The 21177-nt window shown below is 42.2% G+C and overlaps 1 protein-coding gene across 1 annotated transcript in view; it reads left to right on the plus strand.

The window, feature by feature from the left end:
* LOC143981414 (adenylate cyclase type 4-like) overlaps nt 1-4095 on the plus strand; it is a gene marked incomplete at its 5' end in the record, with an annotated part of 46027 nt that extends 41932 nt beyond the window's left edge. The window contains 1 exon segment of the mRNA XM_077479241.1: nt 3243-4095. Within this exon segment, the coding sequence (XP_077335367.1) occupies nt 3243-3395 (153 nt within the window).
* Between the last annotated feature and the right edge of the window lie 17082 nt (nt 4096-21177).

Below are 21177 nucleotides of genomic sequence, written 5' to 3' on the forward strand. Positions count from 1 at the left end.
CTTAAAGTGTATTGATCCAATTTGGTCACACTAGTGGTAGCACAAATGCTGCCCTGGGACAATGTGAAATGTGGCCTAATAGGCAACAGATTTGTAAACGATGCACAAATCTTACAGATGTCAGTAATCCCAGGTGGGGTTGTCCACCTAGATTGTTTGGGGTGCACAATTAAAACCGTCCTTTTAGAGCTGCATACATATTCAGTTTTCAAATATATGCTTTCTTGAGTATTACGGTACATATAAAATTTATATTAGATGTAAAAGTCTTTGCTGGCCCATACAACGAGGGCTTAAGCTCACCATATACCATGTTATAAGCTGATCTGATTGTACAATTTCCTTTAGGTTTACCAAATGTAATATGAGTACCAACCCATGCATCTATTCAATTAGTAGTCGGTAGATTTACACCAGATTGTACAAAGAGAGCATAAGGTATGTGGTCAGCTTAGGGTAATCCTTCTCTGGTGTTGAACCTGTATGTATTTTTAAGTATGCAAAATACTTAGTGGTTCTAAAGACAGAAGAATCTTAAAGTGAGGGTTCGTAGTTTGTTATTTAAAAAAAAAAAAAAACGTCCCCTGAACATGGTCTTCTGGCGTCCCCCAGCGGCTCTCGCGGCTCCTCCCCACATCAGACAAACTAGGAGGAGCACTCGAGGGGGAGTCCTTGCGGGCACACTCCTGAGTCCAGCATTTGCACCCATACACGAATGCTGGACTTGGCCCCGACCCCCCCGCGACTTCCACATCATTGGTATTGATTGACAGCAGTTGGCGCCAATGGCTGTGCTGCTATCAATCTATGCAATCAGGACACAAGATACCGGCCGGAGCTGGTGTGCTTGTTCCCATTGCGCAAATTTCGGGGCTCATATAAGTATAAGGGGGGGCTGCTGCATTACAAATAAAAAATGTCACCTTAATGCATAGAGGTGGAAGGTTTACAACCCCTTTAAGGTGAAAAAAAAAAAACTGAGTGCAGCTCTCCCCCCCTTATGCTTACCTGAGTCCCATCTCGATCCAGCGATGTGCATGAGAGCAGTGGCTCTCCCGGTTCTCTCTCATTGGCTCACACAGCAGCAGGAAGCAATGAATAGAGGGGGAGGGGTGAGCTTTGCTGTGTGAAGCTTGCTCCGGGGAGGCTTGCTATTGGGGGGCACTCGGCAGGGGGTTGCCATTTAAAAAAATAAATAAAACACAAGCCTTTTAGCATTACTTTAAATAATTCCAGATGTCTCTGGATGTAACACATTGGAGTTGAAAGAAGAAGCTTAGGTTGCCAAAGTTTGACTTGGTAAAGAAGGTTTGAGAACTCCTCATCTGACCTGCTCCCAGTTAATAAGTTGAAAAAAAATCTTGTAATACATGTGAAATAAATCGCCTGGTAAAAGTAGCCATAGACATGAGTTGTCCATGACCTAATCCAGCGTAGTTTTACCCAGATTAGTTTATGATCCTCACGTCTATGGGTAGCGATACTCATCCTCCTGGGGTCAATGAACCATCAAACCATTTATATTTTGTTAGCTATTTACTTGTATTGAGGTCAAGCCATGTGAAACCCTCCCAATCATATCCTTTGATGTGTAAGGTTGTACTGCAATGGCCATTCTGTTAGCTGTCAAGTATCAAAGTACATTTTTGTCAAGGTTTTCTACCACTTACATTCATATAGATTAAGCTATATATTTTTACTTTAATGCATTTTTAATAGCACTGCCCTTGTGCTAATTTTAGAGTGTTGTCATTATATACAAAATACCATAAAACATGCTACATTATTAAACAGGGTTTCTGTTAAGTAGCTGTGCTAGCCCACGGTTTTCCATAGTCTCGTTATTGCTGTATACAATTTATCAGCAGACTGGAGATGAGCAGCTGCGCCAACTGTTCTTATGATATTAATTGGTGTAAAGTCTAGTGTGTGTGTGTGTGTGTGATACATTTACATAGTTCTGTATATATATATATATGGGCTATTACTGATTAAAATGTTCGTGTTTGATTAATCGTTTTTTTTTTTTTTATCGACTAATTTCAATTAATTATAACGCACATACAGATCCAACTACTGTTAGCTGATCTCCTTGCATTGCAACTCTGCATGAGTCAGTGGTAAATGTGGTATACACTATTTACAATCCCCTGACATTAGTTAGTTTCCACAATCCATGACTTAACTTCACAGTTCACACAAATAAGTTTTAAATTCAAACTGTAGCACTGACGTAAGTCATTTTTTTTCCACAGTAGCTTGACAATCCCTCCACCTCCGGTCTAACCAATCACTCTCACCTTATGGCATGGACCCCTGTGCAAACAGGTGGTCATGCAAGTGGGTATCAAAAGGATTAACACAGACCATAAACTTTACTCAAGTCTCCTTAGATCTGAGCAAGGATGCCAAGTCATGGGTAGAAAGAAAGGATCTAAGTGCTCACCTCTTAAGTATAAGATTTTATTTTACTACTCACTTTAAGATGTAAAGCCGACAATTGTGTTCCGTAGGGCAGCAGCGGGTGACGTCATGCGTAGCTCCTCCCCTGTACATGTTACGTTCAATCAGAACTTCAACCTCCCCCCTTCCCTTCATTAGCATATGGAGGCACTTGGGGAAGGGGGGAGCAGTCCAGTGACGTCTATGTCCTTGACGTCACCGGATCTCCGACGGAATTTCCTGAAGACCTGGAAGCCGGCGGAGAGGAGAGTACCGATCAAAAGAATTTTGATTGATCAAAAAATTAATCGAGGAATTAATCTTTCATTTCTACAGCGCATATACATATATAATATAGGCCCTTCATTAAAATAAAAATGTTATTGGGTAATTCTAGGTAATTCTAGAATAGTAGGCTGCTAGCTCAGTCAGACCTTTTAGCCTTGGTTTATTGGATGCCTTCCAACCCATTTGCTCTGTCCGTCCAATCAACCCTCCTTGTTATTTGATCTGCACACTGTGCTTGTTATATATTAAACTTCCAGCATGGTTATAACTGAAGATCAACATTTACTGAGCTACTGTGTAGAATCCCTGCAGTATTAAAAATGGGGAATAGATCATGTCCTCTTTTATTTAGTGCTGCAAGAAAATGATTCTCTACATTTTTCAGCTTGCAAACGTTCTAATAAGTGCAACATCTAGCAATACTCCTCTTAGCATAGACACAGTATACACTCCTAAATTGCATTCTCTTTACTCGGCTCTATTTCCATATGTCTTTTTTTTTTTTCCTTTAGGTCACAGAAGAAACCAGTAAAGTACTTCAGAAGTTGGGATATACTTGTGAAAGGCGAGGGATCATCAAGGTCAAGGGTAAAGGTCAACTATGTACCTATTTTGTTATCACTGACATGGCACGATCCAATTCCCAGGGAAACGTTCTAAATTAAGAAAAGGAATGACAATTGCATAATGCACAGTGGATTTCCAATGGCAAGAACATAAAAAAAAAAAATCCATTAGATTATTGCTCAGCTTTCAACTTCAGAAGGAGAAGGCTCGGTAGTTGAATGCAAGCTCTTCAGATGTAAACCACTTCTGAAAGACATGAAGGAGGCTCATGACTCGTCAAAGCCTGAGGAAATGTGGACAACCACATGTAAGAGCTGTGGACCATGAGAAAAGACAAATATACTCTGGAGTGTCCTCTGCAGGACATTGGAGGACACTTGCCAAGCACTGCCATACAGTACAATAGACATCGTCTTGACGGTTTCTTGGAATCGCCCAAACATCCCATTTGAATGTTGTCATGTCTGATTTGCTACACAAAACTGTGACAATGTAGAACAGAAGATGCAAATGTTATCAACCCGGGACCTGCCAAAACAAAGTGCAGTTCCTCCCCCTAGTGGGGACTGCTGCACATTGCTGCCCAAATAAACCTATTGATTTCCTTCTGTAATGAAGCTAAAAGAAGGAGCGAGTGAGCAAGCTGGGACTGGCCCACTGTTATTACCAGAAACAGAGAAGGTGTTTCTGTACTATATCACTGCGCCACGCAGTTCATGTCATGTACATAGTTATATTTATACAAAGCATTGTCACTCCCATTGTATTTATTCATCATAATAAAATCTTGTTAGTAAATATTTTTTCAATGGAATGTTATAATGACCAAAAATGAAGAAGGTGATTTGTTCCCCTTCATTAAACATCTGTCTTTTTTTTATTTCAACTTTTTCACGTAGTACGTTTTTAGGACCCAAACTCTGCTCTTAGCAAAATCGACAAAAAAATGTTCTTTTGATTATAAGGCTGACTGGAGCGTCATATCATAACCACGATACGTGTTCTTTACGACTGACAATCAGATAATGGGTTTCTAACCAAGGAAACCTATGACTACATATAGAAGTCTCAGGAACGCTGCAAAGTGAGATTCCTTTTTAGATAATTTCAAAAAACCTCTATTACAATGCAAAGCAACCAAAAATCGAAAATGTAGTCTTTAGTTTGTAATCCTTAAGGGATCCTTTACTATGGGTGTGTAATGTAATGCATTATCGTGCATTAGGTGTGCAGGGCCGCTGATAAGGCAGTACAGCTGGTCCTGTTGTACCTGGGATGGGCCCCATCAGCTCTACAGGAGGGCTTGGGCAGCTTTAGAGTTCATTTCTAGCAAAACAAAAATAGGATTAAACCCATACCCACACCCAATTTCTTACCAGGGTGTAAAATGACATTTTCCCAGGCCCAATTTGGTCAAAAGAGGAGCAGAGCAGGTACTTTTTTATTTATTTATTTTCATTTTTGGGGGCAAGCAGATAATCCTGCGCCACATGTAGATCTGCACAGTCCCAGTCAGCCGCCGTCCACTGTCTATGCTGTCCCTTCTGGCGGATTGATCCCTATGTAGATCCACTCCTCTCCCGCAAGTACCAGTGCTGAAGCATAAGAGACTGATATGAAGCGGCAACTAATCCTGGAGGTGGGTGGCGGTGCACAGGCAAGCGGCACCCTGCACTCAGTGACACAGGCTACTGTGAAAATTAAGGTATGGTTCCCAGAGTCCCCTCTGTGTGCTTATGATCATCATCCACATGATCACATGGCTCTGTTACAGTGTCACATGGCTGTTGGGTGCTGACTTTAACTTATGGTTGCACTGTGTGTTAGAGACGAACACTGTACAGCCATAACAAAGTCAGCACCCAAGAGCCATACAGCACCTGCTGTGATCATCAAAATGATGATGATCATAAGCACAGTGAGATGCTAGTTTACATTTGTTTGTGGGGAAAGTAAAAAGACAGCTGAGCTGTGTTTTTACCACCCCCAACCATTCCTCTTTAAAAACTTTTCACCTAAATGTTCCAGTTAGGGCTGCCTGTCAGTTTTTCATGCAGACATGATTGAAAGCTCCATGTAGGTCTCTAGGAGCCTGGATGTAAATGGACCTGTTTTACATTTACACCTGCCTGTCTCCATGTCCATTCAGGTCCAATAAAAATGGAAAAGGACTGCATCCATTTCTATTTTTCCAGACCTAAATGTGACAGGTTAGAGGTAGCCTCATTTAAATGGACACAAGTCCATTCACATCTTGCCACTGGAGTCATCGCAAGTCCACCCCTGTCCATTGTGTGGAGTATGCGGACACAAACTGAACAGGCATGGATGTCAAAACACTGACATCTGTCCTGTACAGCTCCAATTTGATTGGTGAGGCATTGTGACAGCTTCCTGGCAGGATAGCAGAGGTGGGTCAAGTCTAGGGTCTGAACACACCTGATCTCATCTCTAACTAGTTGTCAAAAAAAGTTCTAAAAGACATTTCTGCTGCTTAATATGTGTAATAATACATTTTGAATATCACAGTAATGTTATTAAGTTTGAAATAAGTATGTTATACATGATGCACATTCCAAGTGGAGATGTCTGATTATTGACAGGAAAGTTCTAAAAAAAGAGTGAATTCTGTAGCTGCCTAATAGACACCTCAATAACTGACAGGCTCAGGGGCGGAGCTAGGGGGGGTCAAGGGGGGGCCCCATCAGGTAGGCTGTATGGGGCCCCATGATTTCTAACAGTGGCCCTGAAGGTGTGCTGCATTAGTCCAAGTCCATTCAGTTTAAATGAGCTAACCGTGTATCGAACGCATGAAAAAAATAATTTTGCACTTTTATTTTTTATTTTTTGCATTGCTTCAAACCACAACATGGAGCATGTGTGCAATAGTTTGTTTTCGCCATTATAAATAGCGCAACAGACTACACAACAGATTTAACACACTTTCTCTTATGACAAAGCTGTGTATGGGCCCGGTTACCGGCTACGTTTTTTTAAAGGTAGGGAGGGTTTGAAACCTGTAACATATTGTATGTATCCCTATTGCAGAGAAACCTCCCCTTTGTTTCCTGTCTTAAAGCGGAGGTCCACCCTAAAGTGGACCTTCCGCTCATCGGAACCCTCCCCCCCTCCGGTGCCACAATCGGCACCTTTCAGGGGGGAGGGGGGTGCAGTTACCTGGATGATCCAGGTAACTGCACCCACTTCCGGATAGCTCGGGATAGCCCGCCCCTTCCCGCAAGTGCCCCGCTGCCTGCTGGGAAACACACAGATCCCAGAGGCAGCGGGGAGCGTCCTTATTGCGCAGCGCGATTCGCGCATGCGCAGTAGGGAACCGGGAAATGAAGCCGAAAGGCTCAATTTCCTGATTCCCATACCCAAGATGGCGGCGGCAGGACCCGACAGGCGACCTAGAGATCGGCTTCGGGTGCCGACATCGCGGGCGCGCTGGACAGGTAAGTGTCACTATTTTAAAAGTCAGCAGCTGCAGTATTTGTAGCTGCTGGCTTTTAAAAAAAAAAAAAAACGCGGAGTCCCGGTGGACTCCCGCTTTAATGAAAGAAAATGGAAAAGATCTTCCAAAAAAGTCAGACCCAACTAAACAGCTCTCATGTTAAAAACCCATTCTTCCCCACTCTGTATTCAATACAAAAAAAAGGTTTTGGCTCGAGTTGGACTTTAACCACTTAAGGACCGGAAAGATTTTCCCCTTAATGACCAGGCCATTTTTTTTTCGAAACGGCACTGCGTCACTTTAACCGACAATTGCACGGTAAAGCAACGTTGTACCCAAACAAAATGTATGTCCTTTTTTCCTCACAAATAGAGCTTTCTTTTGGTGGTATTTTATCACATCAGCAGTTTTTATTTTTTGCGCTATAAACAAAAAACACAGACCATTTTGAAAAAAAAAAAGCAATACTTTTTGCTAAAATATCAAAAATAAAAATAAAAATAGTTCTTCATCCGTTTAGTCCAATACAGTCAGGTCGATAAATATTGGGACATCAACACAATTCTAATCTTTTTGGCTCTATGCACCACCACAATGGATTTGAAATGAAACAAACAAGATGTGCTTTAAACACAGACTTTCAGCTTTTAATTTGAGGGTATTTAATCCAAATCAGTTGAACGGTGTAGGAATTACAACAGTTTGTATATGTGCGTCCCACCTTTTAAAGGGACCAAAAGTAATGGGACAGATTAACAAACATCCATCAAACGTTCACTTTTTAATACTTGCAGTCAATTACAGCCTGAAGTCTGGAATGCGTAGACATCACCAGACGCTGGGTTTCATCCCTGGTGATGCTCTGCCAGGCCTCTATTGCAACTGTCTTTAGTTCCTTCTTGTTCTTTGGGCATTTTCCCTTCCGTTTTGTCTTCAGCAAGTGAAATGCATGCTCAATCGGATTCAGGTCAGGTGATTGACTTGGCCATTGCATAACATTCCACTTCTTTACCTTACAAAAACTCTTTGGCCGCTTTCGCAGTATGCTTCAGGTCATTGTCCATCTATACTGTGCAGCTCAATGAGTTCTGAAGCATTTTGCTGAATATAAGCAGATAATGACCAAAACACTTCAGGATTCATTCTGCTGCTTTTGTCAGCGGTCACATCATCAATAAATACAAGAGAATCAGTTCCATTGAGCAGTTCCTTTCCTTCTCCATACTCTTCTCTTCCCATCACTCTGGTACAAGTTGATCTTGGTCTCCTCTGTCCATAGGATGTTGTTTCAAAACTGTGAAGGCTTTTTTAGATGTTTGGCAATGTTTTGGCCTGTTTTTGAGGCTCACCAATGGTTTACATCTTGTGGTGAACCCTCTGTATTCACTCTGGCAAAGTCTTCCCTTGATTGTTGACTTTGGCACACATACACCTACCTCCTGGAGAGTGTTCTTGATCTGGCCAACTATTGCGAAGGGTGTTTTCTTCACTAGGGAAGGAATTCTTCGGTCATCCACCACAGTTGTTTTTTGTGGTCTTCTGGGTCTTTTGGTGTTGCTGAGCTCACTGGTGTATTTTTTTTCTTTTAAAGGATGTTCCAAACAGTTGATTTGGCTACACCTAATGTTTTTGCGATCTCTCTGATGGGTTTGTTTTGTTTTTTTCAGCCTAATGATGGCTTACTTCACTAATAGTGACAGCTCTTTGGATCTCCTATTGAGAGTTGACAGCAACAAATTCCAAATGCAAATAGCACACTTGAAATGAACTCTGGACCTTTTATCTGCTCCTTGTAAATGGGATAATGAGGGAATAACACACACCTGGCCATGGAACAGCTGAGCAGCCAATTGTGCCATTACTTTTGCTCCCTTTAAAAAGTGGGAGGCACATATACAAACTACTGTAATTCCTACACCGTTCACCTGATTTGGATGTAAATACCCAAAAATTAAAGATGAAAGTCTGCGGTTAAAGTACATCCTGTTCGTTTCATTTCAAATCCATTGTGGTGTTGTATAGAGCCCAAAAAATTTGAATTGTCGATGTCCCAATATTTATGGACCTGACTATACATGCTTCTACATACTTTTGGTAAAAAATAAATAAAAATTGCGTATATTGATTGGTTTGTGCAAAAGTTATAGCATCTACAAAATGGGGGTTAGATTATGACATTTCTATTATTTATTTTTTTACTACTAATGGTGGTGATATGGGATTTTTAGTGGGACTGTGACATTGCGGTGGACAGATTGGACACTTGACACTTTTTGGGACCATTGACATTTATACAGCGATCAGAGATAAAAATGGCCACTGATTGCTGTATAAATGTCATTGGCAGGGAAGGGGTTAACACTAGGGGGCGATCAAGGGGTTAAATGTGTCCTAGGGAGGTGTTTCTAACTGTGTATGGGGGGGGGGGGGTGGGACTGACAGGGAGTAGAGAGAGAAAGCTGTTCCTGATTACTAGGAACCGCAAATCTCTCTACTTCCCCAACAGAACAGGGATCTGTCTGTTTACATTGACAAATCCCCATTCTGTCTGTGAGGAACGATCTGGTGGCTGGCGGAGATTGTGGCCACACGCATGGGCTCCGGGGACACGGGTGGCCCTGCTACAGCCTTTTTTTTTTTTTTAAAGAGCTGATGTACAATGACGATGATTCGTGCAGCCGTGCCAACCTGCTGCAGTACAACTGTGGCGGGTGGTCGGCAAGTAGTTAAATCTCTGGAAGTAAAAACGTATCAGAGTATCCTGCTTTCAAAAATAGTGGGCACTTTCTCCATTGGTGTCCTGATGCTAAATATCAGGGATCTCCAATTCACACACTTGCAGGTTAGCTGTTGTGTAAAACTATTTGTTAATTTGTGTGATGACAACACTTCATTGTGCAAAAGATACTTTAGGGGTTTAACCATTCTCTATACTTTTATTGTTTTTAAGGTTGCGTATTCAGCATTAATGGATATCTAAACCCAAGAACAAAAATGTCATATTACCTTTTAAATGTGGTGACTGTTTTTTTTCAGGCCCAGTACATTTTCTGCAAGTAAAATGCTTGTTGATGCAACCAGAAAGTCCATGTCTTTGTAATTTCCTATACATTGAACTGAATTCTCAGTATTATCAGCCTTCCTAGCTATCTTCTGTGAAGTACTCCTCTCCTATATATTATGAAGATGAGCCTGGGAGGTGTTCTGTATTCTAAATCAGGAGAGTAGCCGAGGGGGGAAATGCTGCTACTCCATTTTTGCGTAAACAAAAATACAAAAAGGTACAAAAGCAAATAATGTACCAAACTAAAACAAACACAAAAGACCAGAAAACTAAATGAACTTGAGTCTGCTTAATACAGTGAGGGGAAAAAGTATTTGATCCCCTGATGATTTTGTACGTTTGTCCACTGACAAAGAAATGATCAGTCTATAATTTTAATGGTAGGTTTATTTTAACAGTGAGAGACAGAATGACAAAAAAAATAAAAAATACAGAATTTTTTTTTTCCAAAAAGTTCTAAACTGATTTTCATTTTAATGAGTGAAGTAAGTATTTGACCCCTTCCCAAAACATGACTTGGTACTTGTTGGCAATCAGAGGTCAGACGTTTCTTGTAGATGGTCACCAGGTTTTCACACGTCTCAGGAGGGATTTTGTCCCACTCCTCTTTGCAGAGCCTCTCCAAGTCATTAAGGTTTCTAGGCTGACAAATGGTAATTCGAACCTTCAGCTCCCTCCACATACAGTATCTCACAAAAGTGAGTACACCCCTCACATTTTTGTAAAGATTTTATTTTATCTTTTCACTGACAACACTGAAGAAATTACACTTTGCTATAATGTAAAGTAGTGAGTGTACAGCTTGTATAACAGTGTCAGTTTTCTGTCCCCTTAAAATTTTGTGTGGCCACCATTATTTTCCAGCACTGCCTTAACTCTCTTGGGCATGGAGTTCACCAGAGCTTCACAGGCTGCCACTGGAATCCTCTTCCGCTCCTCCATGATGACATCACAGAGCTGGTGGATGTTAGAGACTTGGCCAGTCCATCACCTTTACCCTCAGCTTCTTTACCAAGGCAGGGGTCATCTTGGAGGTGTGTTGGGGGGGGGGGGGGGTTATCATGTTGGAATACTGCCCTGCGGCCCAGTCTCCAAAGGGAGGGGGATCATACTCTGCTTCAGTCTGTCACAGTACATGTTGGAATTTATGGTTCCCTCAATGAACTGTAGCTCCCCAGTGCTGGCAGCACTCATGCAGCCCCAGACCATGACACTTTCACCACCATGCTTGACTTTAGGCAAGACACACTTGTACTTTGTACTCCTCACCTGGTTGCCACCACACACACACATGACACCATCTGAACCAAATAAGTTTATCTTGGTCTCTTCAGACCACAGGACATGGTTCCAGTAATCCATGTCTTTAGTCTGCTTGTCTTCAGCAAACTGTTTGCGGGTTTCCTTGTGTATCATCTTTAGAAGAGGCTTCCTTCTGGGACGACAGCAATGCAGACCAATTTGATGCAGTGCGTGGCGCATGGTCTGGGCACTGACAGGCTGACCCCCCACCCCTTCAACCTCTGCAGCAATGCTGGCAGCACTCATACATCTAATTCCCAAAGATAACCTCTGGATATGATGCTGAGCATGTGCACTCAACTTCTTTGGTTGACCATGACAAGGCCTGTTCTGAGTGTAACCTGTCCTGTTAAACCACTGTATGGTCTTAGCCATTAGCCACCATGCTTCAGCTCAGTTTCTTGATCTTAGCAATTTTCTTAAAGCCTAGGCCATCTTTGTGTAGAGCAACAATTCTTTTTTCAGAGCCCCAGAGAGTTCTTTGCCATGAGGTGCCATGTTAAAGTCACAGTGACCACTATGAGAGAGTGAGAGCGATGACACCAAATTTAACACACCTGCTCCCCATTCACACTTCTCTTTTTTTTTTTAAAGTGTATATTGGGTCAATATTTTATCTAAGATATTGCTAGATGGGTTGCTGCACAACAATACCTAAATATCTAAATGTGTCAGATATCTGCGATGGACACGAAAGCGGAGTTGTAAAGATGTTGTCTCTGCATCAATCCGAAAAATAGATTATTCCCAGTTATCCTGGGAGCCTGAGAAATGACCAGAATCCTGTATAATAGTAATTTTGTAAGGGAGGTTTACAGAGCAGCTAAATAGATTATCATTTCATCTGTGTAGAGAGACACTTTTTCCTCCAACCAAATGATGAACAGGCCTGAAAGAATGGATTCAGAGAGTAATAGACAGGAAGCGTCAATGGGGGTTATTTACGAAAGGTAAATCCACTTTGCACTGCAAGTGCACTTGGAAGTGCGGTCACTCTAAATCTAAGGGATAGATCTGAAATGAGTGGAAGCTCTGCTAGTTTTATCATCCAATTGTGTGAAAGCTAAAATGCTGTTTTTTATTTTCCTTGCTTGTCCCCCTCGGATCTACAGCGACTTTACTTCCAAGTGCACTTTCCTTTAGCAAATAACCCCAAATGTTTCACTTTGCTTTGTGAGGCAATTATCCTGCCATAGCCTCTTCCATCATTAACTACTTTCCGACCGCCGGCTGTCAAATGACGGGCAGGCGGCGGACCTATTGTTTCACAGCCCATCACTAAAATGTAAACAAACCGCGGTAACGAGATGTTACCGGGCTCTCCTCCTCACACACCGATCGTGTGTGAGGAGGAGATTGCGGTAACATCTCGTTACCGCTTACAGTGTACACCAACACACACTGATTGCACCCCCACCCCAATAAAGAGGGCCTGTCACCACCCCTCATAGTACATGTCACTCACAGTCCATCAGAGTACCTGGTGCAGTCCATCAGAGTACCCGAGTACCTTTCACAGTCCATCCGAGTACCTGTTACAGCCCATCAGAGTACCCGAGTACCTGTCAAAGCCCATCCGAGTACCTGAGTACCTGTCACGGTCCATCCGAGTACCAGAGTACCTGTCACGGTCCACCCGAGTACCTGTCATGGTCCATCTGAGTACCCGAGTAGTACCCGAATACCTGTCCCGGCCCATCTGAGTACCTGAGTACCTTTCACGGCCCATCAGAGTACCCGAGTACCTGTCCCAGTCCATCTGAGTACCCGAGCACCTGTTACAGTTCATCGGAGTACCCGAGTACCTGTCACAGTCCATATGAGTACCTGAGTACCTGTCACCGCCCTTCAGAGTACTCAAATACCAGTCACCAGGCCATCAGAGTACCCGAGTACCTGTCACAAGGCCATCGGAGTACTCAAGTACCTTTCACCAGCCCATCGGAGTACCAGAGTACCTATTTGCAGCCCATGCCTCATAGAATATACGTTGGGGTGTTTGCTTTCCAAAATTGGGACATTTTGTGGGTAATTCCATTGTCCTGGTGCTCCAGTACCTTCAAAAGTGTGATAGGTAGGAATGAAATGAGATGTGTCATTTATGCTCCTAGAACGCCTGAAAGTACTACTTCAATGTTCGGCCTCTCTATGTGACCAGGCTGTGTAAAAGTCCTACACATGTGGTATTGCCATACTTGGGAGGAGTAGCAGAATGTGTTTTGGGATGTAAGTTTTGCTATATACATGCTATGTGTTAGAAATATCTTATAAATTGACAACTTTGTGTAAAAAAAAAAAAAAAAATGCGTTTTCATTTTTTTCCACATATTCCAAAAACTTCTGGAAAAAAATTAATCTTTCAAAAGACTCATTATGCCTCACAAATTATAAATTGGAATGTTTGCTTTCCAAAATGGGGTCAGTTTATGGGAAATTCCATTGTCCTGGTACTCCAGGGCCTTCAAAAGTGTAATAGGTGGCTGTGAAATGAGATGCGTCATTTTTGCTCGTAGAACGTCTGAAGGTACTACTTCAATGTTGGTGTTCTGTATGTGGCCAGGCTCACACATGTGGTATCGCCATACTCGGGAAGAGTAGCAGAATGTATTTGGGGTGTAATTTGTTGTATGCATATGCTGTATGTGAGAAATAACCTGATAATATGACAATTTTGAAAAAAATCTTCATTTTGCAAAGAATTTGGGGAAAAAAATGACAACTTAAAAAAACTCACCATGCTACTTACTTAATACCTTGGAATGTCTACTTTGTAAAAAGGGGTCATTTGGGGGGTATTTGTACTTTCCTGACTTGTTAATGTCTCAATAAATGAGATACACCTGATGTACTGCAAGCCTGATCAGATGTGATCAATTTTCAGTGATTGGCACCATAGTTTGTAGACTCTATAACTTTCACAAAGACCAAATAATATACACTAATGTGGGTTATTTTTTACCAAAGATATGTAGCACTATAAATTTTGGCCAAAATTTCTGAAGAAAAATTACTAATTAGCAAAAATGTATGACCGAAACAAAGAAAAAGGCATTTTTTTTTTCACAAAATTTACGTTTTATTTTATTTATAGCACAGAAAATAAAAAACCCACTAGTGATGAAATACCACTAAAAGAAAGCTCTATTTGTGTGGAAAAAAGGACGCAAGTTTCATATGGGTACAGTGTTGCATGACTGAGTAATTGTCATTCAAACTGTGAGAGCGCTGAAAATTGGTCTGGTCAGGAAGGGGGTGTAAATGCACTGTATTGAGGTGGTTAAAATTACCATCAAAGGAAATTCTATGTATTTGTCTCCTCCAGGCGTGACTTCTTTAGTAAATCACATCCCCAATGTGTGTCAGGAAGGACTTATTTTTAGAATAGATCGATTATCTAAAAATTGATATTTTCATACCCACATCTCATGTTCAAGGCCAATGTGAAAATTAAGCCTAGATCTGTCCAACACAAGGTTCTGTGTGTATCACATCATAGTTTAGCTGCCAGTGGTACATGAACCCCAGAGGGTACTTGGGGCAGGTGAAGGGAAGCTTCTGCCCATTAAAAAAAGATTAAGTAGTTTAAAACCATAAGAGATTGTTTAGACAGTAGGGGTACATATTTTGTCAATGTTGCCAATACATATAATAGTACTCCTGGTTACTGTCTGAGCATGGGCTTAATTATACGTTTAAGGACATGCTTATTAACCTCAGGGCCTATAACTCAAAGGATTTTTAAATTGGTTTTCAGATGTGCAAAAGATCAGTAAAATGCATATGCCACCAAGTCACTGCTGGGTTTTAAGAGGATTATAATGAGACCTTCTTGTATAAAAGCTAGACGTTGTGTCCTACATTTCTATAGGTAAGGATTAGGAACATTAAACCAGATGGGTGGTGTTTTAATTTTAACATTCAGCATTGACAGTCTGTGCCTAAGTGGTTATGGTAGACTCTATTTCCAATCTACCGTAGTTAGTGCTGCATTCAGCAGTACCCTTTGTGCTAGGAAATGTACATTGGCAAGGAACTATAGATTTTTTGCATATTCTTCAGGGTTTTTTTTTTTTTTTTCATATATGATGGTAGTATATATTGGTGTATTTTTTCCTAAAATGGAAATTATTGGCTATAGGTCCCTTTATAAGAAAATCAAATGAGATTGTACTAGTGGAAATAAAATAGTGGAAATCACTATTCTTCAATAGTTATCCTAAAATATGGCCACATCAGGGGCGGACTGACCATTGGGCTACTCGGGCACTGCCCGAGGGCCCCATGCCACTAGGGGGCCCCATCAGGGTTGCCAGCCTCAGTAAAACCCAAGATTATAGTTGCCCCATCTCTCCAGTACCTTCTCAGCCAATAGAAACATGTCTGTGTGTACTGTGTGTGTGATATTATACTGTGTGTGTGTTTGTGTATACTATGTGGCCCCATAATCTCTGATTGCCTGGGGGCCCCATAATCTCCTATTGCCCGGGGGCCCCATGAGTTGTCAGTCCGCCCCTGGGCCACATCATCCTCTGTTCATATAACCTTTGTTTAGTATGAAATCAGAAGTTATGGTAGATTGTTGCTACGCATTTACACAATTTATTTGCCATTGCATTTATGAGTATAAAGGGTTTTAGCCTCAATAAAAACCAATGCCACCTGATTCAGTTTTAATTGTAACTTTGTACACATTTGTATTAAGTAATAGATGATTAACAGAATCTAACGGCAGTAGGAGACAGGCAAGAGACAGGATAGATGTGAAGGAGAGGACTTGATGATGCATGTAATCGGCTCAAGCTGCAAGTTAGGTGGGTACAAGGTAGCTATCACAGCTTTTGATGCTTGCATTGGTTATATGACATGAGCAGGAAAGGGAGTGCTCCCTTTATTTGCCGCAAGCTCCCCCCCCCCTTAAATAAAAAAAAGTAAGGCTGAAGTTCAGCTTTAGGCTGGGTTCACACTATTGCCATATGCGGCTCACAGCAGAGGTCCAGTCCGTCCCCGTCCACTATTTCAGTCTGATTTTGGCCCAAATTTATTGGCTGAATTCAGACCTGAAACGGACCAAAAGACACAGAGGACCCCTGTGCAAATTCGCACCAGAGCCACAGCAGAGATGTGTGAACAGGCTCCATAGAGAGCCAGTTACAATCTCTGACAAGTGAATTGGGTGTGGACAAACTCGCATCAAATTAGCATAGGTGTGAACCCAGCCTTAAGTCTAGGTTCACACCTATGCAGCTGCGTTTGATGCATTTTTTTAGGCACGTTTTTCAGTGCATTTTGTGTTTTTAAAGCAGCATTTTTTTATGTGTTTTTGCATGCAGTTTTCATGCATTCTGTGTTTTACTTTTTTTTTTCCCCTCTTTAAATGCACTGTAAAACACACTGTATACAGCTGGTTGCTAAGGAGGGGGCCAGGAAGCCGGCCATCACGTCCCTAACAACAGATTAGGAGTCGGCTGTCAGCGAGGCTCCCGTTGAAAGCTGAGGGGGGTGGGTGCTTTGGGGCAGGGGAGGCTCTGCGCCCCCCACCCCCAAAGCACCTTACCCCCATGTTGATGAGGACAAGGGCCTCTTCCCAACAACCCTTTCAACAGTCTGTGGGCGGGGGGCTTATCGGAATCTGGAAGCCCCCTTTGACAAGGGGACTCTCATATCCCGGCCCCCATCCCTATACGAATGGGTATCGGGTACCAGTTTTTGACAATTCCTTTATTAGTAAAATAGCTCTGAGCCGCCTTCTCTCCCAGTGCCCTCGCCTTCTTCCGCCGCCATTTTCTTCCCATGCTGTCATCTCTCGTGTTATCTTCTTCCTCCTGGCGTCATCAGAAGGGGCAGGCTCTCCGAGCGACGTCATTGGATAGCCACGCCCCATGACTACATAGGAGGCGCCGGACAGCAGGGAACATAACAGAGGACCACAGGTTTGTGACAAGGCCAGCTTTTTTTTGTTTTTAAAGGGGGTAACCAGCGACGGCAAGGAAGAAGAAGAAGACGCCGGCAATGACGCAAGGAGGAGGTAGAAGACAACACCAGGAGATTACAGATGCAGAAGAAGGTGAGGGCACCGGGAGAGATAGTGGCTCAGAGCTATTTTTCTAATAAAGGAATTGTCAAAAACCTGGCTTGGTTTTTTTTTTTTTACTTTTCACTTCTTTTTTGGTTAATGGGTAGGGGTACGATATACCAGACACCCATTCACATAGGGTGGGGGGGGCTGGGATCTGGGGGTCCTCTTGTTAAAGGGGGCTTCCAGATTGCGATAAGGTATGGTTCAATGGGGGGGGGACTCACTCGTCAGGCAGCATGCTTGGATGAGGGTCTGGTATGGATTCTGGGGGGGGGGGGGGGGGCCCACGCCGTTTTTTTATTTTGGCGTGGGTGTCCCCTCCAAATCCATACCAAACCCGAAGGGCCTGGTATGGAACTGGGGGGAAACCCCACGCAGTTTTTGTCACACATTTTTTTGCTGCCAATTTTTTTTCAATTCAGCTTTCAGTGGGGAACCCCACTGACAGCTGATGACTCATCGGTTGCTAAGAACGTGGCGGCCGGCTTCCCGGGCCCCCTGCTTAGCAACCAGCTACATATAGTGGTAAAATAAGAACCACAAAACATATCAAAAATCGCATCACAAACACATCATTTGCATTTCTGGTGCAGCTCCATTGAAATCTATTGGCTGCAAATCGTGGAAAAAAAAGTCACCGAACCCCTCTCCAAAAATGAACTGGCCACAAAACGCATAGATGTGAACTAGTACTATAGAAAAATAATATTAAATGGACTGTAGGGCATTTCTGCAAACTGCAAAATGCGCTAAAATCCTGCTAGAAACCAATTTCTTATTTTAAAAGGTAGGTAGGTAATTAAAGTTGATGCAGATGGTATATTTCTGATTTTTTTTAGGAGCAATATGTAAGAGCTGACCTATAATCTGTCATTGCATTCTCTGATGTTTGTTTAAAAGGTAGAGACCTTAATCTGCCTAGTCTGACATCTAAAAAGAACGCACATAACAAATGTGTAGGCCCAATGAAAGTTAATTAAAGGTTATCAATGAGGATTTATTAAAACGTAGACTTCAAAGTGAGGCCTCTTGTCAGGATACACTAAGAAAACTGGTACAGAATATATATGCTTTAAGTAAGATCATTAACAATGAAACTAAACACATCCAAATGCCATAAACCAAAATACACAGTGAAAATACAGGTGAACCATAAATCAAGTGACAAAATACCTACTGGGGATCCAAGGAAGGGGGAACCAGGACTGGAATCAGGAACAAGGGGGAGTAGGTACTAAGGCAGCAAGGTACAAGACAGGAGCAAGATATAGGTGCAAGGCAGGAATCAGGCTCAGGATTTAACAGAAAGCATGCATCTGGCTCACAGACAAAACACTGAGCCCCCATTCACACCTATGCGAATTAGATGTGTGTTTCTCCGCATCTAATTCGGACAGTAGGAGAATGTGACTGGCTCCCTATGGAGCCGGTTCACATATCTCCGGGCGGCTGCTGAGCGCACTGCAGAAAAAACCCATGCGTCTTTGGCTCAGTTTCAGGGCCGAATTCAGGCATAGAATCGGCCCTGATTCGTCCCTGAAACAGGGAACAGGGAAGCACAGCACTGTGCGTTCCACAGCGGGTTATAGTATGAACCCGGGCTAAAGCCAGAGGCACTAGTAGAGAAGGAGGTAAATGCTCTCCCAGGAGCCAGCACCAGCTGGAGACTGATTGTTGGGAGACACCCATTGATGGACAGTGGAACTACAACCCTATGCCCAGGGAATTAAAGTGCCACCAGTAGGTGACCCAGGTCCTGATACCTCTGGTGTAGGACCTTTTGACTTTTTTAGGAGGGCCTAGAAAGTGAGAATATGAGAAATTACTGGATGAGCAATCCTGTCTGTATTTTGCTGTAGCCAGGTGTGGGGGTAAGATATGTACCTCAGTATCCTTTTCACTGAACTGTGTCCTGAGAGATCCCATCCTGCGTGCTCTATATCAGTGGTCATCAACCCTGTCCTCAGGGCCCACTAATAGGCCAGGTTTGCAAGATAACTGAAATATATAACAGGTGATATAATTTGCTGCTCAGTGATTGCAGTAGTCTAGTCTTCAACTCCCCAAGGTAATACATAAAACCTGGCCTGTTAGTGGGCCCTGAGGACAGGGTTGATGACCACTGCTCTATATGCCTTGTCTGATGAAGTTGATGTTCGTTTTGGAAGTTAAAAAGGTTTGACATTCTTCAACACTAGCCAGAAGAAATGTTGGTGTTTGGATGCAAGGTATTTGTGTTACCCACTTTTTGTTCTGGATCACACAAAACCATACAGTGCTATGAAAAAGTATTCATATCTCTTGAAATTTTCCACATTTTGTCATGTTACAACCAAAAACGTAAATGTATTTTATTTGTATTTTATCTAAAGGACCAACACAAAGTGGCACATAATTGTGAAGTGAAAGGGAAATGATAAATGGTTTTCAATTTTTTTTTACAAATCAATATCTGAAAAGTGTGGCATGCATTTGTATTCAACCCCTTTTACTCTGATACCTCTAACTAAAACGTAGTAGAACCAATTGTCTTCAGAAGTCACCTAGTTAGTAAATAGAACACTAGGGAATGTCCCTCACTCAATATAGGACTTTAAAGGTTCAAAGAAGGAACATGTATATATGTTTAAAAAGTAGTGATTTTATTTGTAGAACATACAACAATAAGTTTGTACATTATAAAAAAGGCAATATGGTAAAATGGGATACATAGTTTCTAGTGAAAGAGGCACCCGATAAAGATACAATACACATGCTGGGGGTGCAAGAGCCAATTCAAACTTAAGAGAAGTGCAGGGCCTCTATGGGAGCTAAGTTCTCCCCTTCCCTTGCTAATCTCTATATGGGATGCTGGGAGAGGTCCCGCATTTTTTGGATGTGGTAGTCCCCGCAGACAAGACACCATATTCTACTGTCGCTACGTAGATGATCTGCTCTTCGTTGCGGCACATCTGTCTGGAGAGTTGGTTGGAATACATGAATGATAACGATCCTAACTTGCATTTCACTGGGAATTCTGACCCAAATTCTATTGAGGTTTTGGACATATTGTTTTCTAATGATGAAGAGAATGTTAGTTCTAGCCTATATAGAAAGCCATACCCTTCTAAGAGCTGATTCCAATCACACCAAACATACAATTAAAAGTATAGCAGTGGGACAGTTTAGGATTGAGGCGTATTTGCAGTAGGGATTCAGATTTTCATAGAGAAGCCATTGAGACGACCACCAGATTTGATGATAGAGGATATCACAGATCAGTCATCGATCAAGCTTTTAATATTGTAGAGAATACTCCACAGGCTAAGCTTCTAATGGAGAAACTTCCAGTCAGCACTATACTCTATAGTAAACCTTCCACATCTATCCCCCCTGTGTTCTCCACCCCATACAGTTTTGAGTTTGATAAGATCAGGAGAATTGTTAATAAATGTTAATGTTTTGTTAAATGATCCGGTTTATGTTAAACTCCTTTCTAATGGTATACGAACTGTGTCTAGAAAGTCCCCTCACCATTGGTAGGTCATTATCTCCTACTCTATATACCAGGGAGACCCCTTTCACACTGCAGGCATTTTTCAGTGCTAAAAATAGCGCTCCATTCACTCCAGTGTGAAATAGTGCCGCTTTACCGCTGATGCCCTCGGTGTGAAAGGGGTCTAATTGTTCTATTACACACTGGTTGCAGTTTAAGGGCACTTTCAGATGTGGTATAAGAAGTTGTACTTATTGTCCATACATACTGAAGGGCGATTCTGTACATTCCTATTCCACTGACAAATCCTATAAAATTTCTTCTTTCATAAATCACTTGCCGCCCGCCATATAGCAATATGACGGCGGCAAAGTGGTTTAGTTATCCTGATCTGACGTCATATGACGTGGTCAGGATAACAAGCCGGCATGCATTGCGGCGATTGGTGGTGCTGTGTGTCAGTCTGACACACCACAACTCCAATCGTGGTAAGGAGCCTCTGATAGAGC

This window comes from Lithobates pipiens, unplaced genomic scaffold (genome assembly GCF_037356315.1).
Source record: "Lithobates pipiens isolate NorthernLeopardFrog02 unplaced genomic scaffold, aLitPip1_a1.2 Scaffold_156, whole genome shotgun sequence".
In the NCBI taxonomy this organism is placed as follows: domain Eukaryota; kingdom Metazoa; phylum Chordata; class Amphibia; order Anura; family Ranidae; genus Lithobates; species Lithobates pipiens.